This window comes from Cibotium barometz, chromosome 15 (genome assembly GCF_041138505.1).
Source record: "Cibotium barometz isolate CiBa-2024 chromosome 15, ASM4113850v1, whole genome shotgun sequence".
Classification (NCBI taxonomy): Eukaryota; Viridiplantae; Streptophyta; class Polypodiopsida; order Cyatheales; family Cibotiaceae; genus Cibotium; species Cibotium barometz.
Window position 1 is genome coordinate 22,648,224 of NC_141060.1, and position 16,987 is coordinate 22,665,210.

General features: G+C 45.3%; 1 protein-coding gene across 1 annotated transcript in view; it reads left to right on the forward strand.

Annotated features, from left to right (window-relative positions):
* Positions 1–443: 443 nt before the first annotated feature.
* The window catches only part of LOC147631073 (uncharacterized), a 142,374-nt gene continuing 125,830 nt past the window's right edge, over positions 444–16,987 (forward strand). The window contains exon 1 of the mRNA XM_086809400.1: positions 444–679. Coding sequence (XP_086665526.1) covers positions 575–679 — 105 coding nt within the window. The 5' untranslated portion in view covers positions 444–574. The remainder of the gene's footprint in view (positions 680–16,987) is intronic.

Genomic DNA, 16,987 nt, shown 5'->3' on the forward strand with positions numbered 1-16,987 from the left:
TTGAAGGAGAAGCACCCAATCTACACACTTGTTGCCTTGATTGAGAACCCCTTGGGTAGAATATTAGTGGTGGTGAAAGTATGAACTAAAGGAGAGTACATGGAGAAGCAATCTCCAAAAGGTTGCACCTTAGAGGCTATGATCTCTGCTTGTAAGCAAGTAGGTTATCATCTATCTTGGGAGCAATCTTCTTTTGTTTGGGAGGATGAGAGGTGGGGTCTGATATGGAGTCTAGAGGTGGGGTCTGATATGGAGTCTGTTAAACAATGAAATGGTGGGAGTTTAGGAAGTGAACATTTGAATCTTGTATATACTGATGATAAGTTTATAATATATCTATTTTATGTTTTAAAAAAAGGGAAAAAAAGAAATGTCAAAATAAGCTCACATTAATTTTTGCTAACTTCGTTCTTAATCTTACTCATTTTTTGCTAACTTCGTTCTTAATCTTACTCATTTTTTGAAAGCTCATTAGCAAACAAGGCCTTTCTAAGCATAATCGTAGCAAACGATGGAAGCACGTCGTCTCTGTTTTTTCATCTTTCGACGCTTATACAGGTCTTAAGCGCTGGTTATGGCAGCAATAAGGCCATTTTCACGTTTCTGGAGGGCCCGTTTTTCGCATGCTATACATGACGTTGGAACCCATTCTTCACCTCGCCCACTACTCACAGAGCAGGTTGGAAACACACCTTTTTGTTTTCGTAATGCTAATTTTACACACCCATGTGCTGTGTGTGTGTGAGAGAGAGAGAAAGAAAGAAAGAAAGAAAGATTTTATTAACGTCTTCCAAAAGACCGAACTCGGCCTATGAGACAAATCGGTGTACCTGTATGGGGTATCCTCTGTCATCCCAACAAAATGAAAAAGTACTGAACTAAAAAAGCTGAATCTGAGAGAGAGAGAGAACGCACAATTTTATTTTTCTGTTGTTAATTTTAGACTCCCAAATTGTTTTCATAATAAACCCCCCTGTTATGAAAGCAGCTTGAAAATTGAAAAAGCAACCATTTCCCTTTAAGAGGGCTTTTCATTATGACACAAGTGTTACAACGGTGTCAAACCCTATGAGACTCTAACAAAATTTGAATTGGGGAACCAAAAGAAAGAATAAGTATCAAATCAAAAACTGCAAGGTGTGTGTGCACGTGTGTTGTTTTCTTTATATTTGCCCGTGTGCTCTTCATTCTTGTTTTGATGAGGGGTGCTGATGCGTCGTAGGCAACTCTTTATCTAAACACCACTTTTGTGGCTTGCAAGTTCATGCTCCCTGACATGAACATGGTAAGGAGTAAATGCAAGTAGTTCATGTTTCAAGCATGAATGTAAATGAACAAACATGCTTTGAGACTATAAATGTAAACCAAGAATCACGCTGAGGAGGAAGATCATATGCCATTAAACTACCAAGGCTCTATTTGCGGTTTAACTCGTGAAAGATAGGGAGCTACTGATGCGTACTTGATCATAGCAATGGGAAACATGGGTCTTAGCTGCCTAGATTCTTTGAGCCATCCGTGAAGGTAGGAGCTTGGAGGAAAATCAGCTCTTGGGTGGTGTCTTGATGGGCTAAGTGATGTACTGAACATCCTAGGAATTGCCAGCAATTGTATGACAGATCAAGCTGAGCTGAGAAACCTCTGTAAAGAGAAGCCAAACATGGAACCTTATGACTACATTGTTGTTGCTGTTTGTAAGTTGTCAAAACAAAGATTCTCGTTGCCGGCAAAGATGCAGTTGGTGCTGTAGATGGCGTGGCTGGGTTGACGTTCCGTTGGTGCCTCTTAAGTCCCCCAGGACTGTCCTGGTTAGAATGAGCATGATCAAAATGCCATGATCCCCTTTCACATAGAGTGTAACCGCTCCCTATAGGAGGCCTACCAATCGGAAGACAAAATACACATTTTTTTTAGATCATTTAACTAATTCCAACAATGGACATTATTAACAACATTAAAATTGTAAATGACCAAGAACACTTGACACCAACATTGGGGCCGGAAATGCCTCCCCCCCTCCCTTCCCCCCTCAATACAGTTTGTATTTCTTGGAGTATTTGTATGTACAAGTGTTCATGGGCCTCATGGCCAGATTCCTCCATGACATGGAGTGAGAACAATGAAATACAACAAGTTTTTGTCGGTGAAGAATCAAATGTCGTCGTAGTAGTCCAAATCACAGGTAGTTCCCCACCTTCACTGGGTGAACACCTGCCCTCACTGGTCTTCCGGGACCGTGCACCAACAGGCACACGTGTACTAACACTTAGCATAGTGAAGCACCGCAGGGGGACAAACCAGGTGCTCCCAAGTCAGCTTTGCTCCCTGTTTTTCCTCATACCCACAAGACCTTCACTGGCTCCTCTTAAAGGTGAGGCTGCGGTCAGGGCATTCATGGAAAAAATCACTATCCCAATGGCCTTCTAAGGTGTAGGTAGTTGGAGGTGAAACTTGCCTGGCAAAGCTTGTAAAAACAACATTCAACTTTAATTTTTATCTAGATTTGAAATAAAATATAGACACAAATACCTGGCAAAGGGTTTGATTCAAATCTCAGCAGAGAAGATCATTCCCTTTGTGTACTCCTAATTGGTGTAAGCAGCAGGTACAAACAGGTACAACAGGTACTCCGGTAAGCTCTGCATGCAGGTACAGTTCAGGTACAACAGGCGTGTAAAGCGCTGTAGGCATGTACAGTTCAGGTACAACAGTCATGTACAACATAGGGGGTAGGTATTGTTCAGGTACAATAGTTGGGTGCAGGTACAGTTCAGGTACAATAGGGTACAATTAGGTACAACATGATACAATTCTAGTGCAAACAGGTATAGCAAGGTACAATCAGGTACATGTTGGTATAGCAAGTACAGTTGGGTACAGTGGTACAACAGGTACAGTCGGGTATAAGGTGATGGGCAGAGGCGGGTGCAACAGATGCAGTCGAGTACAAGGTGCTGGATAGAGGTGGGTACAACAGATGCAGGCCGGCTGGAGAAAAACCATTCCCACCTCTCCATATAGTAGGCAACCCTTTCCTTCAATCAACCCCTTCCCATGCAATCCTTGTTTTAAATATTATTAAACCTTAATTAATGATTAGTCCATGGACACCCACATTAAAAATTATCCATCCATTATTTAAAGAGTCTGCATTAGCCATGGGTGGTCTCTTTGATTGAGAAGAGCCTTCTTCTTATGAAGAAGCACATGAGAATGAGCATTGGGTGCAAGCTATGCAAGCTGAAATCTCTTCTATCATGAAGAACAATACTTGGGATCTTGTGGAATTGCCTAAAGGAAAGCATGTCATTGGAACAAAGTGGGTGTACTATTGACAGGTACAAAGCAAGACTTGTGGCTAAAGGCTACTCCCAGAAAAAGGGAATAGATTATGAACAGACTTTTGCTCCTACTTCGAGAATGACCACAATAAGATCAGTGATTGCATTGGCTGCACATAAAGGATGGAAAGTGCATCAATTGGACATCAAAACTGCATTCTTAAATGGGGATTTACAGGAGGAAGTATATGTAAGTCAGCCCATTGGTTTTGTAGTTCTTGGCGAGGAACATAAAGTATGTAGGTTACACAAAGCATTGTATGGGTTAAAGCAAGCTCCAAGAGCTTGGTATGATAAAATACATGCTCATCTAACCAGCCAAGGTTATGTGAATAGTTCAGCTGAAAGCACATTGTAAAACCGGTGCCGATATTCTCATAGTCATCTTGTATGTAGATGACATGCTCATTACAGGTACTAGCAAAGCACAAATTTCAGATTTCAAAGCTGATTTGAAAGCTGAATTTGATATGTCAGATTTGGGGCCTTTACACTACTATCTCGGCATACAATTTATCCATACAGATGATGGCATTGTTATGCAGCAAACCAAGTACATAAAAAGTTTGCTAAAAAGGTTTCACATGCATGAATGTAAGCCCATTTCTACTCCAGTAGAACCAGGTGTACGGCTTACTTTGCATGATATTGGAGAGCCTTTTGAGGCCAGCATTTACAGCCAGGCCGTGGGATGTCTCATTTACTTGTGTAACACGAGGCCAAACATATCTTTTGGGGTGTCTGTTGAGCAAATTCATGCACAGCCCAGGCACAAAGCATTGGCAAGCAGTTAAACGCATTTTTCGTTATCTTCAGGATACCCTGGATCTTTATTCTATCCCAGGGGGAGCAGCTTGCAGCTTTATGTATACAGTGATTCAGATTGGGCTGGTGATTATGATACCAGGCAATCCACCAGTGGGAATTGTTTTTTTCTTGGCAGTTCATGCATATCTTGGTTGAGTAAAAAGCAATCCACTGTTGCCACATCTATTTGTGAGGTTGAGTACAGGGCAGTCTTCACAGATACAGTAGATTGTGTATGGTTGAGGAGATTATTGGGTGATCTTCGTGAGTGTCAGCAGACACCCACCACCATTCTCACTGATAGCCAGAGTGCTATGGCTGTGGCACGAATCCAGTATTTCATGCACGTACCAAGCACATTGAGATTCATTATCACTATGTCAGAGAGAGGTTACATGCAGAGGAGATCAGTTTATCTTACTGCCCTACACAGGATAATGTTGCAGATCTATTCACAAAGGCTTTACCTCGAGAAAAGTTTGAAGCTTTCCGCAAAGCTTTGGGCTTACTCTCATACTGAGAGTGATCTGCTACCTTGTAGAGGTTCATACTTCCACTACAGGGGGGATTTGTAGGCATATGCTCACTTATTGTAGTGCTATGTGTGAACATATCGGAGTACCTGTATGGGGTATCCTCTGTCATCCCAACAAAATGAAAAAGTACTGAATAAAAAAGCTGAATCTGGGTGTGCAGGTTTGTGTGTGTGAGTGTGTGAGTCCAACACCAACAGAGGCGGCTTCCACTGTTGTCTACATTCAGAACAGGTCTCCTACTGCCACTCTTCCCGACAAAACTCCATATGAGGCTTTCCATGGTGAGAAGCCCTCCGTTGTTCATTTCCGGATATTTGGGTGTACGGCGTATGTTCATGTGCCTAAGGAGCACCGCTCCAAGTTGGACACGAAGTCTCAGCGCATGACTTTTCTCGGATACAGCGTTGTGTCCAAGGCATATCGTCTTTATGATCCTCAAGCCGGTAAAGTTGTTGTGAGCCGTGATGTGGTGTTCGACGAGACTTCTACATCTTCAGAGGGGGGTGAGCTTCTTCTTCCTTCACCTCCGTCTCCGCCTCTTTCTTCTCCTCCTCCTGCTCTCGCTGTTTTCGTTACACCTCCAGCTGAGGATACTCAGTCAGATGATGATGACCCTGCTCGAGCGGATTTGTACCTGGTTGATATTATCAGACAGTTCGTGATTCTGGGTTACGTGAGCTTCCTTCTGCTCCTCCGCCTGGTTCTCTTCAGCGTTCTTCCAGAGTTACAGGGAAACAAATTCATCAGGGCAACATGTTTGTTAATTATGCTCTTATGTCTACAATCATTAATGGTCTTTCTGATCCCACTTTTGTAGACGAGGCTCTTTCACATGAGCCTTGGCGTCGTGCTATGCAGGCAGAGCTGGATGCTATTGAACTGAATGGCACTTGGATTTTGGTGCCTCGGCCTCTGCAGTGTAAGGTGATTGGTGTGCGTTGGATTTTCAAATCAAAGTTTCGAGCTGATGGCAGCTTGGACAAGCACAAGGCGAGGTTGGTTGCCAAGGGTTATGCTCCTGTTGCCCTGATGAACGTAAACGTGCTCACTTAGCATATAAGCTAAGCTCTTGCTCCAGCACTGCACCTGTCATGTGCACAGAGGGTATCTACCGTGTACTATACGCATACAAGACTAGTTTCGAGGCTTGGGGAAGCTTGGAATTAGGCAGGCTGATTGACGAGCTGAGTTAGGGATATACTAACGGGCGGGCACCCAAGTATGGACGGGCGGGCGGCCAAGTGTGGACGCCCGATGACCGGCCAAGAGCCTATAAAAGGGTGGCCAAGGTTAGTTATTGGAACATAGAGAGTCTCGCGAGTTTGTGAGAGCTCTATGGTCTTGGAGCCTGGATCTAGTGCAGACGTGCACCTGCTTTATGCAGCCGAGGCCGGCAGCAATCTCGAGGCCCGCGAGGGCAGCTTCGTGGCGGTATGGGACGTCGCGAGGAGGAGATTGGTCGGTACGTCAACCTAGTTAGCTCAGCTCGTGGCTCGGTGGGGACAGCCAAGACTGTGGGCTCGCCCACGGCTGTCATGGTTGGGAGGTGAGTCAGGCCTGCACCCCCATGCTTGTTTGTTGTTCGTTTGTTTGCAGGATTCGAGTTTCGAACCAAGATCGATCACGAGGGAAGATCCGTGGGGATTTGACAGTGGTATCAGAGCATACCTCGTGAACGAGCAAGTCGGTAGGTAGAGAAGAAGAGGTCGAAGTATGGTATGTGTTAAAAAAGCTTGCTGTTTTTTCTGTGCATACTGCAGTTTTCAGTTTTGTATGTGTTTTTCCTTCATCAAAGAATCCCATGTTGATGGGAGATGGTAGGTTGAATAGGGTTGATTGCTTTTGCAAAGAAGAGCCTGTCGTGTTGTGCAGTCGCATGAGAGAAAACAGGAAAAAGAAGAGAAAAAGCATGTTTGCTTTCCTGTTTCGAACGTGAGAGAGAGCACAAGAATGTTGCTTTCGTTGAACGCTTGAACGAGTGAGCACGTGTGAGAAGGTGGCTACGCGGGCAGGTGGATCGTTGGCATGTTTGCAGGCAGCGGGCTGGAGGCGCCTCAGACTAGGCGGCCAAGCAACCAGGCCAGGCCACGTGGCCTTGTGGCCAGGCTAAGGCAGCCAGCCTAGGCGGCGCTTAGGCCAAGTGGGCAGCGCCCAGGCCTACGTAGCCTAAGGCAGGCGGCCCAGGCCAGCGCCACGCCAGCCACGCCTTGTAGGGCGGCCAGCGCAGATACCACATCCGGCTGGCGCAGGCGCGTGCATGCTGGTGCGACAGTTCTGGCGCCGGCAGCTCCCCACGTCAGCAGCATCGGCCAGCTCCCCACGTCAGCAGCAAGCGCCGGCTAATCCAGGCGCCAGGAGGGATGCGAAGAAAAAAAAAAAAACACACGTAAGAAAGCAACGTTTTTTTTATGCTTTCGTTTTTGTTTTTTTTAAAGGGGAGGTTAAAATTTTAAATTTTAAAAGAACCCCCCCTCTCTAAGGTTTCCAAAGGTGTCTATTTTTTTTAAAGAAAACCGAATATATATATCCATATATATATATATTAATAAATATATATATATATATATATTTATTCAAGAAAAAAAAAAGAAAAAAAAACACAAAAGCTAAAGTAAAAGCTAAGCATAGCTTTTCAAGATTTTTTTGGCTTTTGGGAAACCTTTATAAACCCCCTCACGTGGGCTTCTTGCCACACATCTCTCGAGTTCTCAAGTTCTCAAGTTTTCAAGCTCTCAAGCTCTGGAGTTCGCTCGCACTTTTGTTGTGCAAAGACCAAATTTTCTCTCCACGTATCCTCTTCACGATGTCGACCCAAGAATCAGAGTTGGAGCCCCTCGTGGAACGCGAAGGCTTGCCGGCTACGGAAGGCACTGACGCCGATCTTTTTGACGAGTTTGTGTCAAAATCAGATTTCCAAGAGTTCAAAGTAGCTCTCGAAGCTTCTTCAGCGGAACGTCAGGCACAAATCGCAGCCCAGATGCAGGCTTTGCAGAACTCCATCGCTCTATTGACCACTACCCTCTCTACTTTCTCGGGAATGGATACCTTGGCTTCAGCTTTAGGCCCCAATATTACTCCGGAACCGTTCGGTTGGGCGAGCAAAAGCAGAGAACCAAGGAGATCGTGGACACTTGGCTACATAAGTGGCAAGTTCACTTTCAGTTTCATCCATATGATGATGGAAAGAAGATACAGTTAGCAGCAGGTTTCCTGTCCGGCAAAGCTTTGCTTTGGTGGAAGGAACTGAACCCTAAGCCAACGACTTGGGCACAATTCGAAGACATTTTCAAGAAAGAATTCCTCAAGAAAGAGGATGACTATGATGTTGTAGCCCGGTTTTCAGCTTTGACCATGACCTCGCAGCACCTCACTTATGAGGTCTACCTCCAGAAATTTCGTGACTTGCAGATGAAGGCTACAAAGATGGATCCAACTACTCTGTTGGGGTTTTTCGTAGCTGGTTTACCCGACTCGTACCGATTATAGGTTAAAAATAACAAATGTAAAACATTGGACGAGGCCATTCATTCAGCTCGTATCTATGATGATACGATGGTCTCTTCCAAGTCAAAACCCGTTACCGAGCAGGGGAACAAGCATAAAAGAAAGTTCTCCGCACCTATGGCTAACACGAATGAAGGCAAGTCTTCGGACCAACCTTCGAAGAATACAAGTTCGACACCAACGAAGAAGAAACGACTCCTTAGAGCTTTGAAGCTCAAGAAAGAAGGACGTTGTTTTATCTGCGAAGAAAAAGGACACATGCGTAATGAGTGCCCAAAGCAAAAGGGTACCAAGTCAAACGCAGGACCCAAGCCAAAGGCAGCTAACCAGTTGTCTTTGACAGGTACGTCAATTACTGTACTTTCTCGCCCTAGTACTTGTTCTGATTGTCTGTTCAATTCTAAGGTATTTGGCATACATGATCTTCTCCGAGTTTATGGAGAAGTGAATGGCCATAAAATTCACATTCTTTTAGACCCTGGCAGTTCGCATAACTTTGTTAACTACAAACTTGTGCAGAAATTGAGTCTTGACACGACACTCAGCGACCATACCTATGAGGTACGTCTACCTGCGGGCAGACAAGTTTGGGATCGCAAGGTGGAGATGCTTCCAATCCAGATTCAGGACTACAAAGATACTCTGGAATGCTATGTCATGCATCTGGAAAATGTAGACTTGTTATTAGGGATTGAGTGGTTTAAGACTCTTGATGTCCAGATAGATTGGTCTAGTCATATTTTTTCTTTTCAGCATAGGGACACCAAGTATAGTATTTTAGGTGATTGTATCCATCCCTCTCAGGGACCTCTTGTAAATACAATTGATTTTGGAAATATAATGAATTCTTCTTTGTACACCGCTTTCCATTGTGTATTAATTCCACTTTCTTCTTTTCTCATCCCTTCCATGGATGTGAATGAATTAAGTGTGTTTGAAAGCAAAGAATTACAGAAGATACTTGATTTATTTCAAGATGTATTTCCTAAGGAATTGCCATCGGGTTTACCACCTGAACGGGCAGTAGATCATCGTATTGACTTGATCCCTGGTGCTCATCCTGTGAGTATTCCACCTTATAGGATGAGCCAAGCTGAGGAAGATGAGTTGGCTAAACAACTCGAAGATTATTTGAGGATGGGCCAGATCCGTCCAAGTAAATCACCTTGGGGTGCACCTGTGTTGCTTAGGAGAAAGAAGGACAATACTTGGAGAATGTGTATAGATTACAAAAGATTGAACAAGTTGACAATTAAGAACCGTTATCCTCTCCCTAGATCAGATGACCTAATTGACCGGTTAGCAGGAGCGAAATATTTCACGAAGATAGATTTGCGTACTGGCTATCACCAGATACGTATTCATGAAAGGCATGTCGAAAGAACCGCCTTTCGGACTAGGTATGGCCATTACGAGTTTCTCGTATTACCTTTTGGGTTAACCAATGCTCCAGCCACTTTCCAGCAAATGATGAACGATCTTTTTCGTGAACATTTGGGAAAATTTGTGGTGGTGTTCTTGGATGATATTTTGATATATAGCCGTACTCTTGAGGATCATGTCAGACACCTCACGATTGTCTTATCTCTTTTAAGACAGAATCGACTATATGCTAAATTGAGTAAATGTGAGTTCTTTATGACCGACATCATTTACTTGGGACACAAGATCACTAGAGATGGATTGAGCATTGACTATGACCGAGTTCAGAAGGTTTTGGACTGGCCTATACCGCGAACAGTGAAACAACTTCGTTCTTTTCTCGGTTTTGTTGTTTTCTCAGGAAATCTGTACGGGAGTACTCTCAGCTCACACTACCGATGACCGACTTATTGAAAGGTCGTGGACGTAAGTCCAATCAGCCTATCACTTGGAATAACGATTTGGATATGGCCTTCAGACTTTTGAAAGATAAAGTCAAGGAAGCACCTATCTTAGCATTGCCTGATCCTAGTCGGCCTTATGTTCTTGAAACTGATGCCAGTGACTATGCTATTGGGGCTGCTTTATTTCAAGATGGTAGACCGGTTGCTTTTGAAAGTAAAAAGCTAGACGACACTCAATCTCGTTGGCCAACCCTTGAGAAGGAGCTTTATGCTGTGATTCATGCTCTCAAGGTTTGGAGACATTATTTATATGGCTCCAAGTTTGTGGTATTGACTGATCATCAATCAATCAAGTATGTGTGTGATGCGGATGATTTGAGAGGAAGGAAAGCTCGTTGGGCAGAGTTAATGCAAGATTTTGATTTTGAGATCCGTTATCGGAAAGGGTCCATGAATAATATTGCAGATGCGCTTAGTCGGATTAGAGAGGTGAATTCTTTGTCGTTCACCGAGATTTCTACTGACTTATTTCAGTCATTGAGAGGGCTTTGCAGGACTGATAGTTATTTTGGTCCATTTTGGCAGAAGATCCAGGACGGGAGCTCATTGATTGACCAAGACTCGGTGACTGCGCAGTCTACCATTCAGGCTGCAGGAGGTCAGTGGATGATTCGGAATGGTTTACTATTCCGTAATGACAAAATTTGTGTACCACAGATCCCGGACATTAGGTCCAAGATTCTGAGGGAGTGTCACGACGCCCCTTCTGCTGGACACCCTGGGGTACACAGGACACTATCTTTAGTGAAACACACTTTTTATTGGCCGAAGATGAAAGGGTATGTAGAAGATTATGTTCTCAAGTGTCAGATTTGTCAGGCAAATAAAGCTGAACGCTTTAGACAGGCTGGGTTGTTGCATCCTTTGCAAATCCCAGGTAATAAATGGGAAAGTATTTCCATGGATATTATTACCGGATTGCCAAGAACACATCAAGGCCATGATTCTATTTGGGTTGTGGTAGATCGCTTGACAAAGATGGCTAGATTTTTACCGACCCGGAAGACTATTACAGCTACGCAATTAGCTCGGCAGTTTATCGAGCAATTGTTTAGACTGTACGGGTTACCGCAGGACATAGTCAGTGATAGGGACTCTAAGTTTACGAGTGACTTTTGGAAACTTGTTTTTGAGAAGTTGGAAACAACTTTGAATTTGAGTTCCTCAGATCATCCTCAATCTGATGGCCAGACTGAAAGAGTGAATCAGATTTTGGAGGATATGCTTGGAGCATATGTATCCAAAAGACAAAATTCATGGGAGGATTATCTTCCTATGTTAGAATTTGCATATAACAGTACTAAGCATACGAGTACAGGGTTTAGTCCTTTCATGCTTATGTACGGTTTTCAACCAAGATCACCTGTTACAGTAGGATTCTCAGGACTTCAGCATGATGCAGCACGTAATTTTTTGCAAGATATGCAGGAAATGTTACAAGTTGCGAAGGAATCTATTAGAAGTGCTCAAGACCGAGACAGGTTTTATTCTAATAGACATCGTTCACCTAGAGAGTTCTCTGAAGGAACGATGGTGTATTTGCGAGTTCCGAAAGATTCCGAGACTTTACGGACAGGTAGATCTCCGAAATTATTCCCTAGATACTGTGGACCATTTCGTGTTACACGACGGATTGGTTCAGTTGCATATGAATTGGATTTGCCTTCTCATGTGAAAGTTCATCCTGTATTTCATGTCAGTAGACTTAAGGAAGTGCTGGGTGGAGCAGATCAGTTAGTTACTCCTCAAGAAATTATAGATGTCCAGGACATGACATTTGTTCCGCACGAACCTGAAAAGATTCTTGGCTTTCGTGAACGAAGATTGCGTCATACGCTTATCACGGAATACAAGATCAAGTGGAAGGATCGTGTTGAGGAGGGCGCTACATGGGAGACATTGACTTCTCTTCAGAGAGATTACCCTGGCTTTTTAGTGAGCTCAGGAGTGAGCTCTTAGAGGAAGGGGAGTATGTCATGTGCACAGAGGGTATCTACCGTGTACTATACGCATACAAGACTAGTTTCGAGGCTTGGGGAAGCTTGGAACTAGGCAGGCTGATTGACGAGCTGAGTTAGGGATATACTAACGGGCGGGCACCCAAGTATGGACGGGCGGGCGGCCAAGTGTGGACGCCCGATGACCGGCCAAGAGCCTATAAAAGGGTGGCCAAGGTTAGTTATTGGAACATAGAGAGTCTCGCGAGTTTGTGAGAGCTCTATGGTCTTGGAGCCTGGATCTAGTGCAGACGTGCACCTGCTTTATGCAGCCGAGGCCGGCAGCAATCTCGAGGCCCGCGAGGGCAGCTTCGTGGCGGTATGGGACGTCGCGAGGAGGAGATTGGTCGGTACGTCAACCTAGTTAGCTCAGCTCGTGGCTCGGTGGGGACAGCCAAGACTGTGGGCTCGCCCACGGCTGTCATGGTTGGGAGGTGAGTCAGGCCTGCACCCCCATGCTTGTTTGTTGTTCGTTTGTTTGCAGGATTCGAGTTTCGAACCAAGATCGATCACGAGGGAAGATCCGTGGGGATTTGACAGCACCATAGAGTTTGGCCAACACGTGGCCAACCATAACCGTCCTGTAGTTGCTCGGATCGAGTATATCCCCTGTTTTGTGGATCGGCACAATGGTGTGCATCGTCCACTCCGCAGGCAAACCCTCTGCTAGTGCCCTGTTAAAGAGGTGTGCAAGAAAAGGAGCCAAAGAATCTACTGCATACATGAGATGCTCACCTTGTAGGCCCATATGGTCGGCGGCCCATCCATGCTGTAGGCGGCGGATAGCTTCCTTTACCATTGAGTGGGTAAAGAGGCTAGCTGTGGTAGGTTGAGGCTCCTGTATCTGAGGTATAGGTGGCTGCTGTGGGGCGTGGTATAGGCCCTCTGCATATGTGTGCCATGTCTGTGGGTCTGCAATGGGTGTCGGTGTCTGGGGCTCTCTGAAGTGCCGCCATGAGATAGGGCTATCTCTACTCATGAAGAAATGGAAGATCTCTAGCTCCTGTATGTGAAACTCCAACTAATGGGTCAGATGCCGGGTCGAAGCCGTGCTGCCATCGTGCAAAGAAGGCCTAGGCCGTTCGCAGACTCAGTGCAACGGGGCTCAGCTGCATGACAAGATCAGACGCTGCTGGTGAGTCGAACTCAACCCAGTAGTAGTTGCACCCCAAAGGATGAATATCTGTGATCTTTGCAGGCGCACCTAGGAGGCTAGCCTGAAGAAGATCTCTGAGTTGGCCACGTGCGTGGTGGCTACCGACAATCTTGCATACCTGAGTGGAGGCCTCTAGGGATGCGACAGTTGTAGCGAGAAGCTGCAGGTCTGCTTCAAAAAACGAAAGGCAGGTAACGGCGGCCTTGGTCGGGGTAGACGGAGCGGCTGCCATGGAGTCCTCCTAGGGGCGAAGACTAGAAGAGGCCGAAACTTGCCGAAAAAATAAAGAACTGCCCACAACCTGAGGGCGCTGTCGGAGGAACAAGGATGAGAAGAAGAAGGGAAGCGGAAGGGCTAGAGAGCGAAGGGAAGGGGGAGGCGAGGCTAGAAAAAGAAAAAGGATAGAAACGGGCAGAGGGAGAAAGGGCCCCCCAGGGGGGCCGCGGGGGCGGGGGGGAGGGGGGGTTTGTAGGTGGTGAAGGGAGGCGGGGGCGGGCGCAGAAAGGAAAGGGCGGGGGGGAGGGCGTAGAAAGGAAAAAAAAAGGGGGCGCAGAAAGGAAGGGAGGGGGGGTCATAGGCAGCGAATGGAGCAGGAAGGTGAGGGGGGCTGTTGCAGTCGGGCAGGACAGGGGGCGGGCACATGGGCAAAACGGGGGGGAAGAGGGGGCAAGTGCATGGGGGGGAGGGCGCCGGCAGCGACGCGATGCAGGAGGGGGGGTTGGGGGGAAGCAGCTCGCTTTAGGTAGCCCTCTCCACCATCTGGCCACATTTGGCGACCATCCAATGTCTAAATTGGGAACTGTGAGGTGCCTGGGTGCTCACCACAATGGCTACTCCTGATATAGGGGGGCCTTAGAAAATAGAGCACATTTGTCACCAACCACAATAACAACACAAGGGTGGAGCATTGAGCAAATGCTTTTCCAACAGTAATAAAAGTATAAGGTTAAAAAACATTTGATGAAAGGGATGTAGGGAGCAATGTATAAATGAGTCAAGAATAGGAGATGATTTGGAGGCCAGGTCAGCTTCTTTACATCTCCCTCCCCCTCTACCTGCCAAAAAAGAACCCTAGGCCCTCGGGGTTTGCTTGCTCTCATTGTGGGGTTTTTGATTGTTTAGGTATGAGAATGTGAAATTACAAGGCTTGAAAAGGCTAGATGCTGAATAATTCAAGAGGGCAAACTTATTGCAGTCAGCCTGCTCTTTCTTCCCTATTTTTAACTTATAAAAAGGGTCCCTTTAGGCTAATCTTTAGGGCTCTATCCAACCATATGCTAGAGTGAAGGTTAGCGTCACTTTTTTTTTTGCCTGAACTGCTACTGATTTCTCTTGGTCTAAATTTGCTGTCCATACTTATCTTTGTTACCAGCTGGCACATTCTCTTAGGCCTTTGCCTCCGGGTGCTGGAATCTCCCATAACAGGTGTGCACCTGCTGCTACCCTAGTGCATCCGTACCTGCTTGTAAACTCAATGGTCTTGTCTTAGATGGCCTCTTTGATGCTTTTCAGGGACCTGAATCCAGATGCCTCCATCCTCTGGCTGTAATGGGGGAGCAATGTCAAGGTGCTTGAGCAAGACATGATCAGCTAGTACAATTAGATCCCAAACTAGCACTGTGACTCTTTGAAATCCATCTCCCCGTTAGAAGACACCACCAACACTCGCCTACTCTACTCCATGCATGTCTTGGTTTGATATGGGCACATGCATATGAAGCCTGAAGCATGCGCCAAATGGATGACATCCATGACAGATGGATGTAAAAAGGACCAAGGTGAAATGTGTAGGTGGGAGAGTGTATGTGTTGAAACTTGAAAGGGCACCATTAGAGGTTGGCAGATTGAATGTAAGAGAACACAAAAGACTGTTGATAACTGTGATATGCAGCGGAAGTCTTTGTATTGGTTGATCCTGTCACACAATATGCTCACACCGTCTTCTGTATCCTGAGTTTCGTGAGTTTAGCAATCCATTTCATTTACTTCAAACTTTAAAGAGATGAGAGAGAGAGATGAACACTGTACACCAGATTGGGTCCCGAATTACCCACTGAAGGGCCCCCTATCCCGATAACGAGATAGTATTTGCTTTATTACTTTAGAGAGAATGACTTTGGACTGTAGATAAGCCAAACACAAGATCTCGGAGGATCGGAGTATGGCTGATCTGTACACTGCTGTAGAAACACCTCGATGACTTGATCTCGAGCCTATGCACTCCTCCCAAGGGCATGAGGAAGGGCTGCACACCTGAGGCTCAAAGAAGAAGAAGGTGGACTGTTCTACACATTGTTAGAATGCTGAAAACACATATGAATGCTGAGTTACCTTCACCAGATGACTGCTGAATGTGTTGATGATGCAGAGAATGCTGGACACTGATGCAAACAACTGTTTCAGGGCTGGAAACTGTTGTAGACTGTTGCTTGAAGGCTGGATTCTGCTGTGGACAGAAACGCATGAGTCTGGAGAGGGCTGTGGACTGAAACGCATGAGCAACTGATGACTGTAGTGCTGGAAACTGTACGGCTGGAGCAAAACGCAGGTAGACTGCTGTAAGGCTGCACCAAAACGCAGATATGCAGGCTGAATGCTACTGGTTTTCAGGCGTGGAACTGAGCTGAATCTGGGGGACTGTAAGGGACTGAATCAGGGCTGCTTTTGTGCTGAAAACAGGCTGATTAGAGGCTGAGGACAAACACCTAGGGCTGGATTGAAGCTATGGTTCTCAAGGGCTGGAGAAGAAAGCTTATGGGCACTAGGGCTGGATTAGTCTTAGGCTGAAAGCAAGAGAGAGGAGAGCTCTTAGCACAATGAAGACTGAATGAGCAAAAGAGGCTCTAGGCAAGCCTATTTATACTAACTGGAGGTTGGTCATTTAATAAAGTTAATATTTATAAATGCCCAATAATGCAAATAATGATAAATAAATACTAATAAATATGGGAAAAATACCAGATAAATCCCAGTAAATTCCCTAAGGCTTTGGGGATGTTCTAAATGATGCACAGGCATATGTATGCATATTATGCAAGATGCAGAGTGCTTTCTGATGCAAACCCTAAGGCTTCTACTGACTCTACATGCATGAATGATTCTCTCCAAGTGGGTTAAGGGACTTGACTGACTGACTGACCCACTAAGGCTGAGGAATGACCTACGTAGCTCGTGCCTGACTTATCCTGGACTGAGGATGTACAATGGGGTCACGGCATACGACAATTATCATCCTATTGGGTTCTAAAACTGTACAAATGCTGCACTTCTGATGATGAGCCATCTTGTCACCATGCACTTAGTGCAGAGTGCATGTGACAATAACCAAGAATGGCTTTAGTTTCTCCACAGTTTTGGAGGATCCATGTGCCTTTTGTGGTTACAATATCAATCATATAATCATCACGCTACTTCATTAACAAAATTGCATTGGAGCTTCGGAGATTGAATGTAAGAACACAAAAGACTGTTGATAACCAAGAATGGCTTTAGTTTTTCCACAGTTTTGGAGGGATGATTGTAGGATCCATGTGCCTTTCGTGGGTTACAATATCAATCATATAATCATCATCTACTTCATTAACAAAGAAATTGCATTTGAGCTTTGGAGAATAGTTGCCGTTGCAAAAGAGACTGTACACTTATGGGCACTCGGTTGTGTTCAATGTTGGAGCAGGTTGTCAGCCTGCAAATGGGCAGGCAGCATGATGCTGGACTGTTTTTTTATATTATTTATATTACTTCGACATTATTTAGCTTT